At 48.5% G+C, this 16,127-nt stretch overlaps 3 protein-coding genes across 4 annotated transcripts; 2 read left to right on the forward strand and 1 right to left on the reverse strand.

Moving 5' to 3' along the window:
* The first annotated feature begins 624 nt into the window (after positions 1-624).
* On the forward strand, positions 625-4,421 carry LOC117144393 (dorsal-ventral patterning protein tolloid). The gene is made up of 7 exons (XM_033309528.1): positions 625-893; positions 954-1,015; positions 1,161-1,505; positions 1,560-2,380; positions 2,435-2,696; positions 2,750-3,318; positions 3,379-4,421. Exons 1-7 carry the CDS (start codon positions 696-698, stop codon positions 4,323-4,325), a joined length of 3,204 nt encoding a protein of 1,067 aa, XP_033165419.1. The 5' UTR covers positions 625-695; the 3' UTR covers positions 4,326-4,421.
* Positions 4,422-4,782: 361 nt separating this feature from the next.
* On the forward strand, positions 4,783-11,409 carry LOC117145453 (protein abnormal spindle). The gene is made up of 6 exons (XM_033311122.1): positions 4,783-4,977; positions 5,050-5,226; positions 5,287-5,499; positions 5,574-10,455; positions 10,516-10,817; positions 10,880-11,409. Exons 1-6 carry the CDS (start codon positions 4,963-4,965, stop codon positions 11,153-11,155), a joined length of 5,865 nt encoding a protein of 1,954 aa, XP_033167013.1. The 5' UTR covers positions 4,783-4,962; the 3' UTR covers positions 11,156-11,409.
* A 45-nt stretch (positions 11,410-11,454) lies between these two features.
* On the reverse strand, positions 11,455-15,819 carry LOC117145457 (allatostatin-A). 2 transcript variants are annotated; one of them, XM_033311127.1, is made up of 3 exons: positions 13,019-13,037; positions 12,295-12,737; positions 11,455-12,233 (listed from the first exon to the last, which is right to left on the reverse strand). In XM_033311127.1, the coding sequence occupies exons 2-3, from the start codon at positions 12,677-12,679 to the stop codon at positions 12,163-12,165; spliced, it is 456 nt and encodes a 151-aa protein (XP_033167018.1). In that variant the 5' UTR covers positions 12,680-12,737; positions 13,019-13,037; the 3' UTR covers positions 11,455-12,162. The 2 variants fall into 2 exon arrangements, with proteins under 2 accessions (XP_033167018.1, XP_033167017.1); XM_033311126.1 differs by lacking the exon at positions 13,019-13,037 and adding an exon at positions 15,613-15,819 and having other exon boundaries at positions 11,456-12,233.
* Positions 15,820-16,127: the final 308 nt, after the last annotated feature.

Raw genomic sequence — 16,127 nt, forward strand, 5'->3', positions numbered from 1 at the left:
ATACAAACATACTATTAAAACTTGCATAGTAACTATGTTTTAAAACCAAAACAAAACGAGTTTGAAGAATGTTATTTACGGACTTTTGGGTTTATGGGCTCATGGGTTTATGGCCTTAGGTTCCACCTTGCCACGCCAGGCAGAAGCGCCATGGCTCTTGAATAGCATTTGGAGGTGGAATTACCACGAAACGATTCGTTCATGCAGCGGATTTACGATCATTAATGACCTGCCCTAAAAGGCTCGAACCCGCTTAAGCAACACCTGATCCTGGGCAAATGCCCCTGAGCCCGGCCAGCGACCCAGGTAGATGGGCAATGTCAAGGTGCGAGCAGGGATACCCAAATCAAAATCCATTGAATGCAAACAACAGGCGGCAGACAATGGTCATCCCGAATCGCCAATGAGGAGGGGTCGGATCAGGTCTGGTTATGGCTCTCGTCTCTCCCTCTATTGAGCTGTCCCTTCGAGCGGTCAGTCGAGATTCTGCACCGGCCTGGCCTGCCCTGCCACGCCCCTCGTCCACCGATTCCCCTACGAGTTGGGATCTGTTACCTGCTGCTCACTCACTCGATCCGTGGAACCCTTGTCGGCGCACCAGTATAATTCGGCAATCGCAGTCCACGAGCGCTCAGTTAGAACTTTGAACTGGTTGAAGCAACTTCAGGGAACGAGCCCCCAGAAATACCCACGCAATGAAAGGAATGCGTCTCATGCCCATGAAAATGAAAGCGAAATTAGTTGTGCTCTCTGTGGGAGCTCTCTGGATGATGATGGTTTTTCTGGTGGATTCCACCGAGGGCAGGCGACTGAGTCAGCTGCCCGAGAGTGAGTGCGATTTTGATTTCAAGGAGCAGCCGGAAGACTTCTTTGGCATGCTGGATTCTCCACTGGTGAGTGGTGGAGTTACGTGGACCGACCTAAAATTACAATCTCCAGCATTACCACAACAGGTGCCGCCAAAGAGGTCAAAGGATGGCATTCATCAACTCAAGACAGCCAGACAATATTCGGGGTAAGTTCCACTGCGATTTATCCCGCACACAATGGCGCGCAATTAGCCCACACACTTGCCTTGGCCGCTGGAGTGCTTGCCTTTGGGCACGTAAGTAATACCTGAGCTCATAAGCCCTCCCTGCCCATCTCAACCACCCACACAGGAGACGCCGGAAGCAGCCGCATAAATTGCGGAACAAAGCCGCTCGGAGATTACCCCCTCCATTTCTGTGGACTGATGACGCTGTTGATGTCCTGCAGCATAGTCACTCACCCACTTTAAATGGGCAACCAATCCAGAGAAAGCGAAGAGCTGTGACCGTGAGGAAGGAACGAACTTGGGACTATGGGGTCATACCCTACGAGATCGATACCATCTTCAGCGGAGCCCACAAGGCGCTCTTCAAGCAGGCCATGCGCCACTGGGAGAACTTCACCTGCATCAAGTTCGTGGAGCGGGATGCCAATTTGCATGCGAACTATATATATTTTACTGTCAAGAATTGCGGGTAAGTCTGATATTCCTTCTAAGGAGAATTTATAATTTATATCCTCTTCCATAGTTGCTGTTCGTTTTTGGGTAAGAATGGGAATGGACGTCAGCCCATCTCCATTGGGCGTAACTGCGAAAAGTTTGGAATTATTATCCATGAACTGGGTCACACAATCGGTTTTCACCATGAACACGCCCGTGGAGACAGAGATGAGCACATCGTGATTAATAAAGGAAATATCATGAGGGGTCAGGAATACAACTTTGATGTCCTCTCGCCGGAGGAGGTGGACTTGCCTCTACTGCCCTACGATCTTAACTCCATTATGCACTATGCCAAGAACTCGTTTTCGAAGAGTCCATACCTGGATACCATTACACCGATAGGGATTCCACCCGGAACCCATTTGGAGTTGGGTCAGCGGAGGCGTCTTAGTCGCGGAGACATTGTCCAAGCCAATTTGCTTTATAAGTGCGCCTCTTGTGGACGAACTTATCAGCAGAATTCTGGACACATAGTGAGTCCACACTTTGTGTACTCCGGCAATGGAGTACTCAGTGAATTCGAGGGCAGTGGTGATGCTGGGGAAGATCCGTCCGCGGAATCAGAGTTCGATGCCTCGCTGACCAACTGCGAGTGGCGGATCACGGCCACCAATGGGGAAAAGGTCATTCTGCATCTGCAGCAGCTGCATCTGATGACCTCCGACGATTGTACTCAGGATTACCTGGAGATTAGAGATGGCTACTGGCACAAATCGCCACTGGTGAGACGAATCTGTGGAAATGTCAGCGGAGAGGTCATCACCACCCAGACAAGTCGCATGCTTCTCAACTATGTCAACCGGAATGCAGCCAAAGGTTACCGTGGATTCAAGGCAAGATTCGAGGGTAAATTTCAAACATCTCAAGGGAAAACAACAATTTAATTTCCAATTTTTCCAGTGGTATGTGGTGGGGACTTAAAGCTGACCAGAGATCAGTCCATAGACTCACCCAACTATCCGCTGGACTACATGCCGGACAAAGAGTGCGTGTGGCGCATCACGGCACCGGATAACCACCAGGTGGCCCTGAAGTTCCAGAGCTTTGAGCTGGAGAAGCACGACGGGTGTGCCTACGACTTTGTGGAGATACGGGATGGCAACCACAGCGATTCCCGGCTCATAGGACGCTTCTGCGGAGATAAACTGCCGCCCAATATAAAGTAAGTTACTTTCAAAGGAAAAATGATCACTAACCAAGTGAATATCCACTTAGAACCCGGAGCAACCAGATGTACATCCGTTTCGTATCGGACTCATCGGTGCAAAAGCTGGGATTCTCAGCCGCCCTGATGCTGGACGTGGATGAGTGCAAGTTCACGGATCACGGATGCCAGCACCTGTGCATCAACACCTTGGGTAGCTACCAATGTGGCTGTCGAGCGGGATACGAGTTGCAGGCGAATGGAAAGACCTGCGAGGATGCCTGTGGAGGAGTCGTGGACGCCACCAAATCCAATGGCTCGCTCTACTCACCATCGTATCCGGATGTGTATCCCAACTCCAAACAGTGCGTTTGGGAAGTGGTGGCGCCACCGAATCACGCGGTCTTTCTAAACTTTACCCACTTTGATTTGGAGGGCACTCGGTTCCACTACACCAAGTGCAACTATGATTACCTGATTATATACTCCAAAATGAGGGATAATCGTCTGAAGAAGATCGGCATTTATTGTGGTCATGAACTGCCTCCGGTGGTAAATTCCGAGCAGAGTGTCCTCAGGCTGGAGTTCTACTCGGATCGCACTGTCCAGAGAAGTGGATTTGTGGCCAAGTTTGTGATAGGTAGGTGATAGGAAAACAAAACTTAATTTACGTATGATCTATAATACCCCTATCTCCCAGATGTGGATGAGTGTTCAATGAACAATGGTGGCTGTCAGCACAGATGCCGGAACACCTTTGGATCCTATCAGTGCAGCTGCCGCAATGGATACACATTGGCTGAAAATGGACACAACTGCACAGAGACGCGTTGCAAGTTCGAGATCACCACGTCGTATGGAGTGTTGCAGAGTCCCAACTATCCGGAGGATTATCCGAGAAACATCTACTGCTACTGGCATTTTCAGACCGTACTGGGCCACCGGATACAGTTGACATTCCACGACTTTGAGGTGGAGAGCCACCAGGAGTGCATCTACGACTATGTGGCTATCTATGATGGTCGCTCCGAAAATAGCTCCACATTGGGCATCTATTGCGGTGGACGTGAGCCGTATGCCGTTATCGCCTCAACCAATGAGATGTTTATGGTACTGGCCACGGATGCGGGTCTTCAGAGAAAGGGTTTCAAGGCCACCTTTGTCTCCGAGTGTGGTGGCTACTTGAGGGCCACAAATCATTCACAGACCTTCTACTCGCATCCACGATACGGTAGTAGGCCCTACAAGCGGAACATGTACTGCGACTGGCGCATTCAGGCGGACCCAGAAAGCAGTGTCAAGATCCGCTTCCTGCACTTCGAGATTGAGTACTCGGAGCGATGCGACTACGATTATCTGGAGATCACCGAGGAGGGCTACTCAATGAACACCATCCACGGCAGATTTTGCGGAAAGCACAAGCCGCCAATCATAATCTCCAACTCGGACACCCTCCTGCTGCGATTCCAAACGGACGAAAGTAACTCACTGAGGGGCTTCGCCATCTCCTTCATGGCCGTGGATCCACCGGAGGATTCTGTTGGCGAGGATTTCGATGCGGTTACACCCTTTCCCGGCTATCTCAAGAGCATGTATTCCTCAGAAACGGGCAGCGACCACCTCCTGCCGCCTAGCAGACTCGTTTAGATAGAATGAAAGGTCCAGCGGAGGGATTTTGTGTTTAATGTTTGTTGTTGAAATTTGTAAATAGATTGTGAATAAAAAATATTTCGAAATAACATATATAAAGGTGTCGTTTTATTTATACTATACTTTGTTGTTAAGTCCGTATAAAATATCTTTGACAATACAAATTTGAATTTGGCGCTATTATAACAGTGCAACGTTCACACTGAGGATATCGATTGGTGGTGTTACACATCTGAGAACTTACAATCTATGTAAAATTACACAAAATAATATTTCTTAGAATGATCTCACCATATTAATTAATTTATGTTTAAAAATTGCGGACAAATAAACATAATCCTAATATATTTAAGTCTATCGAAAAACATTCTGAAGACCCCTAATATTTCACAATCGATAGATCCAATACTTCGATAGCCCTTTGCTCTAGCAATCAAACAATCGAGAATCGGCGTCGCTTCGTTTCGAATTTCAGTTCGAATTTGGATTCGTGCGGCGACGCTCTAATTTGTTTAATTGTTGTTCGTTAATTGTGTTAATTGTTCAGTTAGTCCCTGTGTTAATGGACCACTAAGTTAGCTGCGTGCCCGTTTTTGTTTAGTTCAAGTTATTTCTGTTTTGGCCATTCCCTACGATGAGCGCCTTTGAGGTTAGTTGATTCCTCTTTTCGGGTCTCCAGCAATAGTTTTCGGAGAAATAACTGGATTCCCGGTACTTACAGATTACAGTGACGCCATCGCGCCTAAAGCAAAAGAAGCGCACCGAAGGACGCGAGCCCGCCGTGGTCGTCATGGCTCCTTTCTCTGCCAAGGCGATAGTGCAGTTCGAGGATGTGCCTATAACAAAGACAGCACGGCGCCAGGTGCGCGTTCTCAATCCCAGCGACGACGACATCGAGGTTAGTGGGTTGCATACGGCCTGGCAACTGTTATTTGATCAATGGAACACCGTTTTACAGGTCAAGGTAATGAAGGCCATTCGGGAAGAGCACAACTTAAGCCTGGAGTGGATGGAGCACACGGTGCCTGCAAGAGATGAGGTTTCCATGGAGCTAGTGTGGAGCCCCGTCCTTGAGGTGGCCTGCAAGGAGACGCTGCAGCTGGTAGACAACCGCAACTTCCGGAAGGAGGTGATGATCATACTCAAGTCCAAGAGCAACCAGCCGGTCAAGGTCAGTCAAAAATGCATTTGCCACCCCTTTTACTTACCCTCTTTTGCATGTATCTCTTACCTTTCTACCTGAAGAACCCGCGCAAATTCCCGACTGTCGGCAAGACCCTGCAGCTGAAATCGCCGACAGGAGCTGGTAAGACAATGAAAAGCGTGGTATCAGCTGCTGTGCAGCAAAAGAGGCGTATGTCTGCGACAGCAGCGCCTCCATCCAAGCAGACATGGCGAGTGACTGCTCCATCGCGTCATGCTGCCCGTCCACATCCACCTCCACAGGCTCCTCTTGTCGAGAAGAATGTATACAAGACTCCACAAGAGGAGCCCGTATACATATCACCACAGCCTCGCAGTCTTAAGGAAAATCTAAGCCCTATGACGCCAGGAAACCTACTCGACGTGATTGACAATCTGCGGTTCACACCTCTCACCGAAACCCGTGGCAAAGAACAAGCTACCATTTTGCCGGACAATCTGGCCGCCTGGCCCACACCAACACTTCAAGGGAATGTCAAACCATGTGCCAATGATATGCGCCCGCGTCGAATCACCCCAGATGATCTAGAAGATCAGCCTGCCACGAACAAAACGTTCGATGTGAAGCATTCCGAGACTATCAACATTTCGTTGGACACCTTGGACTGCTCCAGGATCGATGGACAACCGCATACGCCCCTAAATAAGACCACAACCATTGTGCATGCCACACACACCAGAGCTCTGGCCTGTATTCATGAGGAGGAGGGACCAAGTCCACCTAGGACGCCCACGAAGAGTGCCATACACGACCTGAAGAGGGACATCAAGTTGGTGGGTTCACCCTTACGAAAGTATTCCGAGTCCATGAAAGATTTGTCACTTCTATCGCCACAAACAAAGTATGCCATTCAAGGCTCTATGCCTAATCTAAATGAAATGAAAATCCGCTCGATCGAACAGAATAGATACTACCAAGAGCAGCAGATCCAGATAAAGGCCAAGGACTTGAATAGCTCATCTAGTAGCGAGGCTAGCTTGGCGGGTCAGCAGGAGTTTCTTTTCAACCACAGTGAGATCCTCGCTCAGTCCAGTCGTTTTAACCTCCATGAAGTAGGTCGGAAGTCGGTGAAGGGAAGTCCGGTGAAGAATCCTCACAAGCGCCGCTCTCATGAGTTGAGTTTTTCGGATGCACCTAGCAACGAATCACTATACCGCTATGAAACTATAGCCATTTCCCCTCCTAAAAAGCAACGGGTTGAGGACACTACTCTGCCCAGAAGTGCAGCGCCGGCAAATGCATCTGCAAGAAGCAGTAGTGCCCACGCATGGCCACACGCCCAATCCAAGAAGTTTAAGCTGGCACAAACCATGTCACTGATGAAGAAGCCCGCCACACCACGAAAGGCCAGGGAAACTAGCGTTCAGCCTTCCGTCAAGCTCTACGACTCGGAGCTGTATATGCAAACGTGTATCAACCCGGATCCATTTGCAGCAACTACCACAATTGATCCATTTCTGGCCTCTACCATGTATTTGGATGAACAGGCTGTGGATCGCCACCAAGCTGACTTTAAAAAGTGGTTAAATGCCCTTGTCTCTATACCCGCTGACTTGGACGCAGATTTAAATAACAAAGTAGACGTTGGTAAGCTGTTTAACGAGGTGCGCAACAAGGAGCTCGTGGTGGCACCCACCAAGGAGGAGCAGTCTATGAACTACCTAACGAAGTACCGCCTTGAGACGCTTCGTAAGGCGGCTGTGGAGCTATTCTTCAGTGAGCAGATGCGCGTGCCATGCTCCAAAGTGGCCGTCTATGTCAACAAGCAAGCGCTGCGCATCCGTAGCGATCGTAATCTTCACCTGGACGTAGTTATGCAACGCACCATACTTGAGCTGCTGCTTTGCTTCAATCCCCTTTGGCTGCGCCTTGGACTGGAGGTGGTCTTCGGTGAGAAGATCCAGATGCAGTCTAATCGAGACATTGTTGGGCTCAGCACCTTTATCCTCAATCGCTTGTTCCGGAATAAGTGTGAGGAGCAGAGGTACAGCAAGGCATACACACTCACCGAAGAGTACGCGGAAACCATTAAGAAGCATTCGTTGCAGAAAATCCTCTTCTTGCTGCTTTTCCTCGATCAAGCTAAGCAGAAGCGCATCGTCAAGCACAATCCCTGTTTGTTTGTTAAAAAGTCGCCACATAAGGAGACCAAAGATATTCTGCTGCGCTTCTCGTCGGAGCTGCTTGCCAACATTGGTGATATTACGCGGGAACTGCGCCGCCTCGGCTACGTTCTCCAGCACCGCCAAACATTTTTGGACGAGTTCGATTATGCCTTCAACAACTTGGCTGTGGACTTGAGAGATGGCGTGAGACTTACCCGCGTCATGGAGGTAATTTTACTGCGCGATGATCTAACCCGCCAGTTGAGGGTGCCAGCCATCTCTCGCCTCCAGCGGATCTTCAATGTAAAGCTAGCTCTGGGCGCACTCGGTGAGGCCAACTTCCAGCTAGGCGGCGACATCGCCGCCCAAGACATCGTTGACGGGCATCGTGAGAAGACGCTTTCCCTGCTCTGGCAACTTATTTACAAATTCCGTTCGCCCAAGTTCCATGCGGCGGCCACGGTGCTCCAGAAATGGTGGCGCCGTCACTGGCTGTACGTTGTCATTCACCGTCGCATCCGCCACAAAGAGCTTATGCGTCGCCACCAGGCCGCTACTGTCATTCAGGCAGTGTTCCGTGGCCACCAGATGAGAAAGTATGTGAAGTTGTTTAAGGCGGAACGCACCCAGGCCGCAATAGTCCTGCAAAAGTTCACCCGGCGGTATTTGGCCCAGAAGCAGCTATATCAGAGCTATCACAGCATTATCACCATACAGCGCTGGTGGCGGGCCCAACAACTGGGAAAGCAATACCGCCAACGGTTCTTGGAGCTCCGAGAGGCTGCGATCTTTCTCCAGCGGATCTGGCGGCGACGCCTCTTTGCCAAAAAACTATTGGCGGCGGCGGAAACAGCCAGACTTCAGCGATCGCAAAAACAACAGGCAGCTGCCAGTTATATTCAAATGCAATGGCGGAGCTATCAGTTGGGCAAAGTTCAGCGTCAGAAGTTCCTGCGCCAGAGGGACCTCATCATGTTTGTTCAGCGCAGGATGCGAAGCAAGTGGAGTATGCTGGAGCAGCGCAAGGAGTTCCAGAAACTAAAGCGTGCAGCTATAAATGTGCAACAACGCTGGCGAGCGAAGCTTTTAATGAGAAAGTGCAATTCTGATTATTTGGCACTTCGTTCCAGCGTTCTTAAAGTTCAGGCCTACAGGAAAGCCACAATCCAGATGAGAATAGAACGTAATCACTACTACTCCCTGCGGAAAAATGTTATCTGCCTGCAACAGCGACTGAGGGCAACCATTAAAATGCGCGAACAGAGGGAAAATTATCTGAGGCTGCGTAATGCTTCGATACTTGTTCAAAAACGCTACCGCATGCGTCAACAAATGATCCAGGATCGCAATGCCTATTTAAAAACCCGCCAATGCATCATCAATGTCCAGAGGCGCTGGAGAGCCACACTGCAAATGCATCAAGAAAGGAAGAACTACCTTCAGCTCCAATCGACAACCAAACTAATTCAAATCAAGTTCCGTGCCAAGCGCGAAATGGAAAAGCAAAGAGCCGAGTTTCTCGAGCTGAAAAAGGTTACCCTTGTAGTCCAGCAACGTCGGCGGGCTTTGCTGCAGATGCGAAAGGAGCGGCAGGAGTACCTACATCTGCGCGAGGTGACCATAAAGCTGCAGCGCAGATTCCATGCTCAAAAATCAATGCGGTTCATCCGAGCCAAGTACCGCGGCACTCAGTCTGCTGTAAGCTGCCTGCAGATGCATTGGCGTAGTCATCTCCTTAGCAAACGGGAGCGGAACAGTTTCTTACAACTGCGTAAAGCAGCTATAACGCTGCAACGACGGTACCGAGCTCGTCTGAGCATGATCAAGCAGTTGAAGAGTTACGCCCAGCTGAAACAGGCAGCTACTACCACTCAAACCCGATATAGAGCCAAGAAGGCAATGCAAAAGCAGGTGGTCTTGTACCAAAAGCAAAGGGAAGCCATTATCAAAGTGCAGCGACGATACCGCGGCAAACTGGAGATGAGAAGGCAGATTGAAGTCTACCAAAAACAGCGCCAGGCCGTCATCCGCCTGCAGAAATGGTGGCGCAGTATACGCGACATGCGGCTGTGCAAAGCGGGCTACCGAAGGATTCGGCTCAGTTCGTTGAGCATTCAACGGAAGTGGCGGGCCACAGTGCAGGCTCGTCGCCAACGCGAGATCTTCTTAAGCACCATCCGCAAGGTGCGACTTATGCAGGCATTTATCAGAGCATCTTTACTGATGCGGCAGCAGCGCAGGGAATTCGAGACGAAGCGAGTGGCTGCCATAGTGCTGCAGCGCCGGTTCCGTGCTCGCTGTGCCATGCTAAAGGCGAGACAGGATTATCAATTAATCCAATCCTCTGTGATCCTGGTGCAACGCAAATTCCGTGCTAATCGCAGCATGAAGCAGGCACGCCAGGAATTTGTCCAGCTGCGGACTATTACAGTCCATTTGCAACAAAAGTTCCGTGGCAAGCGTCTAATGATTGAGCAGCGTAATTGTTTCGAATTGCTCCGCCGTTCCATGCCGGACTTCCAGGCACGTGCCCGCGGCTTTATGGCTCGCAAACGATTCCAGGCCCTGATGACACCCGAGATGATAGACCTCATACGCCAGAAGCGCGCCGCCAAGATTATACAACGTTACTGGCGTGGCTATCTAATCCGACGACGCCAGAAACACCAGGGTCTCTTGGCTATCAGAAAGCGTATTGCTCAGCTGCGGCAAGAGGCAAAGGCGGTAAACTCTGTGCGTTGCAAAGTCCAGGAGGCGGTGCGGTTCCTTCGCGGACGCTTTATCGCATCAGATGCGTTAGCAGTGCTAACTCGATTGGGTAAGTGGTCCAGCTACGTTAGTCCTTATCATAACTAATCCTGATTTATAATCCCCGCAGATCGTCTTTCGCGCACTGTGCCACACCTGCTCATGTGGTGTTCGGAGTTCATGTCCACGTTTTGCTACGGCATCATGGCTCAGGCCATTCGATCAGAGGTGGATAAGCAGCTTATCGAGCGGTGCAGCCGGATCATCCTAAATTTGGCCCGCTACAACAGCACCACGGTGAACACGTTCCAGGAGGGCGGTTTGGTCACCATTGCCCAAATGTTATTGCGCTGGTGCGACAAAGACAGTGAGATATTCAACACTTTGTGCACCCTCATTTGGGTATTCGCACACTGTCCCAAAAAGCGAAAGGTAGATAAATAGAGAAGGAATTAGGTAGAAGGGATTTTTAATCATATCCTAATGATTTCCAGATCATTCACGACTACATGACCAACCCTGAGGCCATTTACATGGTGCGTGAAACTAAGAAGCTCGTCGCCCGCAAGGAAAAGATGAAGCAAAATGCCCGCAAGCCGCCGCCAATGACAACCGGACGGTATAAGAGCCAAAAGATAAACTTCACGCCGTGTTCCCTGCCCAGCCTGGAGCCGGACTTCGGAATCATCCGCTACAGTCCCTACACGTTCATCTCATCCGTTTACGCCTTCGATACGATTCTGTGCAAGCTGCAGATCGACATGTTTTAGGTTTAGTTAAATGTTTAATGTTATACCCATTCTGTGTTGTGTTTTAAAATAGTCACATAAATTCTTAGACCATGCTAGGTTTTGGGAGACAATTAGAAGTAGTTTAAGATAATCTAAGAACGTCTTAACAATGTAAAATACTAGGATAAGTTAACATGTATATGCTGCAAACGAAAAATGTAACTAATATTTTAGAATGAAAACTAAGTGGATTGTTTTTATTGGAAACCACAAAAGGAACTGAAGAATAAAGACAATTAAAAGTCAAATTCAAGTGTATTTGCTAACGCAGACTTGCTGCGCCTATGTTTATTCGGGTAGGTATGTATTCACAAAACAATTACATATTTGTAATTATATAGTTAAATTAGTAATCACTTTGTCAAACACTTAGTTACACCGATATTAGTATGCAGTAGTTTACCCACTATTCGTGCTCCTCCGCCGACGACCACAACGAATGCCACTCGTGTCGCTCTTTCTGAGAGAGATTGCCCCAAGTATATAAGTTTAAATCCGCGTGTATATTAATTAATGCCCCTTTAAAATGTACATATATGGAGTACTGTAAATTGGATTGAATATGCATATATAATAGATTCGTATAACATTATATGTATTCCTTGATAATTGCACACGCCAGTTTCATTCTCATTCTGTTTTCCCTTTATTTTCTTTTTTTTTGGATTTTTTCGCCATTTGTCATATATTATTTAGAGGCTGCCGTTAAACGCATCGATTTGAAGAACTTAACATAAATACCATTGGCTCTAGCGATTCATACAATAAATATTTGTGGGACGAGGGGCGTGCAAAGAATTCGTGTGGATTCGCGGACATTTAGATTTAGATTGCCTCCCGAATGTGTGACTTAAGTTTGGAGAAGAGTCTGAGAGCTTTTGCAAGTGCTGTTTAGATAACATTAGTTAGGATGAGCTCCTAGCCAAATGGCGCACGGCTGGATTTGGATAAGTGCGCCATCCGGGGAGAATGGGGCCAGCATTGACTTAACGTCGGCCCAGGCCAAAGTTGAAGGGTTGCGGACGCGTCGTTCGCTTGTTCTGTCGTCCAGGTCGCACTGCAAGCCCAAGGATTAAAAGGATGCGTGTGTGATGAAGGGAGGAACACAGTGGACTTACCAGCACGCTCGGCTGCCAAGTAGTTCGCTGGCGGCACTCTGTAGTCGATCTCGTTGTCCTGGTCGTAGTCGTAGTCGCTGCGTTTGCCCAGTCCGAAGGAGTAGGGACGAGACCTCTTGCCCAGCCCGAAGTTATAAACCGGCAGGCGCTTCATGCCCGGTCCGCCGTTCGTGTACATATAGGCCCGTCGTCCCAGACCGAAGGCGTACCGCTCCACCCGCTTGTCGATGTTGTCGCCTCCGTTGTCGGCCATCTCGTCGGCGGCCAGCAGGACATCGGCATCGCTGTCGCCGCTGCGCTGATCCTGGCCAATTACCGGGGAGCTGGCGATGTAGCCGACGCAGCAAACTGCCAGCAGCAGGAGGTGGGCGTGAAGGGAGTTCATTGTGATGCTGTGGGCGTGGCACGGGATGGGGCACGTCTGGATGCTGCTACTGCTGCTGCTGCAAAAAAGTCAGCGAAGACAAAGTGAGCAGGCGACGAATAGAATTTTAAGCACTCGCTCCCCAATTCTCTGTGTGTCAAAGCGTTGCATACTTTGCGGCGACAGTTGTCGCCTTTCGTAAACAAGGATGCTGGGGAATTAGGGTGGACCAAAACGGCAGTTAAATACAAGGACATTTATGAAAATAACTTTAGAATTAAAGTGTTAAGAGCAAACAAGTGGTAACTAATACCATATCTATAATTCAAAATTTATGTATTGTATGGAATATAAACTCACCCTAATGCGAACGAATATTTATGCAAAATAAAGAAACAAACAATCGACGTGGAATTTCGGCCCAAACACAAAATATGTCAACGGCAAACAAATGCCGACGCGTTGACAGCCCGGCAAAATGGCAACAGAAAATTTGGCAGTGGCAAACAGTCAACGAAACCAAGAAAAACGACCGCTTAAAAATGGCCTGCAGAACGCCGAAAAATGTGGCAAAAAGTTTGATGCCACCGCCGGCGGTCATGCGGAAGGTCCTTGGTCCTTGATCCTTAGTGCCTGGCCAACTCCAAATGCAGCAGACGCGACGGGTTTTTCTGCTGGCCTTGCAGGTCGCGTCGTAAAAGTTATTATTTGATCCGCGCGATGAGATGAAATGAGTGGCTTAATTCCCGCCGCAGATGCCACAATTAGCCAAGAACAATTACCCAAAAAATCCAACCGCGACCGGACCAGTGAACTATCCTGGCTGGGGGAATCCTTCCTTCTCGCTGGAAGGATTCCGCCATTAGCGGAATAGCAGTGTCAGTCAATGGCAGTCGTCAACGCTTTGTGGAGCTGTCAGTGCCATCAATTTAGAGTGCACGTCGTGAATGAAGGAACGTGGCTGCATTTCCGCCGGAAAACTTGACAGCCGGAGCGCGTAGTGTCTAGCTAAGAACGCCCACCGCCTCCAGATACTTGTTGTTTGGCTAGGCAAATTAACTTTCTGACAATTTTCCATTAGAGGAAGGGCTTAAGTGCCATAACTCGCCGCCGCACATAATTATGTGCAAACAGAGGACGAATCAATTAATCGAAGCCTACGGCGTGGCTCCAAAATGTTGCGCATACGCACCGTTGCCGGTCATAAATTCGCTGGGTGCATGTGCAACAGGGCCACAAATCATGCAACAGGTTCGCCAAAGACCGCAAAAGGCCCGTGGGAGCGCCTGACCTCCAAGTTTGATTTACAATGGGAGCACCATGGATGGCAGCTGTGCACTTTCCACGCAGGACAATAAAAGCAATGACTATGAGTGCCGCTGTGCGAAAGGCTATGGCCGCGAGATAATAGGCGGAAAATCGTCACATTTGTTAGACTTTATCAACCGCAACACGACGACAACAAAACGAGGAGCAGCGCAGCCACGGCGTACCCAATCGTAAATCTGATGGGGACAAAACATGGTCTTGTGAAAAGTGTCAACACCTTTCACTATTATTTCCATTCCCGCAATAAAATCTTGTTTGTCGTCGACAACGCAGCGCAACAATGCGCCCTTGGCCGCAAATGAGATTCAGGCATTATCTGTTTATGAATTTATGCCACTTTTGGCCCATAACTCTTTTGGTCTGCTGGTCTTTTCTCATATCCGCAGCGGCGATTAGTTTTGACCGCCAAGCGGAATGCAACGGAAATTCAAAGGAGCAGCCGCGCAGGACCCCCGCCTAATTAAGTTTAAAAGTTGGCAAAGTTTCCTTAGCTGCCGAAGCAGAAGGCCATAACATGGCGGCCAAAGGGATATAAGCAAATTTGCAGCTTTACGGAGAAAGCCAAAGCAATTTTAGCTGATGTGGCAAATTACGACAGACAGATCCCTATGGTGGAGCCAAAGATGAAGCTAAAACTCAAAACGAGCGCAAAATTAGCTGCGTGCAATTGAAACGGTTTTTTAAATTGAAAGCCCTGCCAGGGGCGAGCGCCCATGCTTTCACCTTTACCCTCTAAGCCCTCCTAATTAAGTTACGTTCAGGTAATGAAGTGGCTAACTTCTTTGCGCCAATTTATGGCGGTTAGGCAATAAAGAGATAGCTTCGCCACCTCATTGCTCCCAGATCCCGTCCGCAGCTCCATTGTTTTCTTTTCTTACATTTTCATTTTAATGCGGCTGACCCTTGTCGTCGAGACCCCATTGCCTTGTTTTTCTTCAATTCGACATGTGTATCAATTCTGCAAGTAAACATAAACCGACCCTGGAGGGGCGAATCCTCCCCATCTTCCATCCGGAGCAGCCCATAACTTGCCCCAACATCAATCAACAATTGTCCTCCGATTTGTTTATTTAATATGCTTGTCCTTGGCTTTTGGATTTCCTATGTGTGATCCCATTTTTTCTGCTATTTTTTGCTCTCGGGCGTGTTGTTATTTATTTAATTACTATTTGATTGAGGCTTGTCTTTTGTCTTCTAGCATTGTTCGTCTGTGACTTGGAACGTTTTTGGATGAGAGCTGGTGATGTTGCCATATGTCAATTGTTGCCTCAGGCAATTTATATAATCAAATTTGGTTTTGTCTTCTTGCTAAGCGATTGAAAATGAATTGAATTCGAGGGCTTTTCCCAGATCAAAAGCGATTACAAATTGCATTGGTTTTCTTTGCATACTTTTTGGGGCAAAGTGTTGATTGAGTGTGCGGTATACATATTTAAAAATGTCCTACATTTATTTTAAATTTAATTTAAGGCTATATTTACAAGAATCTCGAAGTCTTCAAATAATGTTTATTTATAGAATAATATAAATCGAAACACCCAACATATGTTTTTATAAGGAAGTGCTACACATGTGCCTTCACTTGAATATCCAATAATTACAATATATACAATATCACAACTTACAGCGAATTGCAAATGCCGCTGGAAAAACTCACTGACCGCAAAGCACAGAAACCGCGTTGCAATTATTTTAAAGGATCGATTTTGAATTGAGCACTCTGGGATGCTAAGACAGGATACGCGGTGCAACTCGAGTGTTCAGAGATTCCGCGGACTAAGTCGGCTGCTGCTCCTGTGGCACGTTGACAGATCAAATGTCGGTTAAGTTTTGAATCCGCATCCGCTGGCGCTCGGCCTCTTATATGAGCGCTTTGCGCGCCCTTATCAACGAGCCACCCACACGACAGCCGCAAGAGGTGACGACAATGTGTGGTGGGTTCTGTGCGCGATTTCACCACGAATGTGGGGTGGCTGGGTGGGTCGTATTGCGGGCCCGTATGCGCCAAGGATGTAACAAGTGTCCGTGGCCAGGCGGCTTTTCCGGAAAAGCCAAGAAGACACATTCCTCGAGGAGATGGTGAAACCAAAGCCGAGTTTCTCGTAAGGTGAGGAAAAATGCAGCTGAAGGATGCGACTCT

Source organism: Drosophila mauritiana, chromosome 3R (assembly GCF_004382145.1).
Source record: "Drosophila mauritiana strain mau12 chromosome 3R, ASM438214v1, whole genome shotgun sequence".
Classification (NCBI taxonomy): Eukaryota; Metazoa; Arthropoda; class Insecta; order Diptera; family Drosophilidae; genus Drosophila; species Drosophila mauritiana.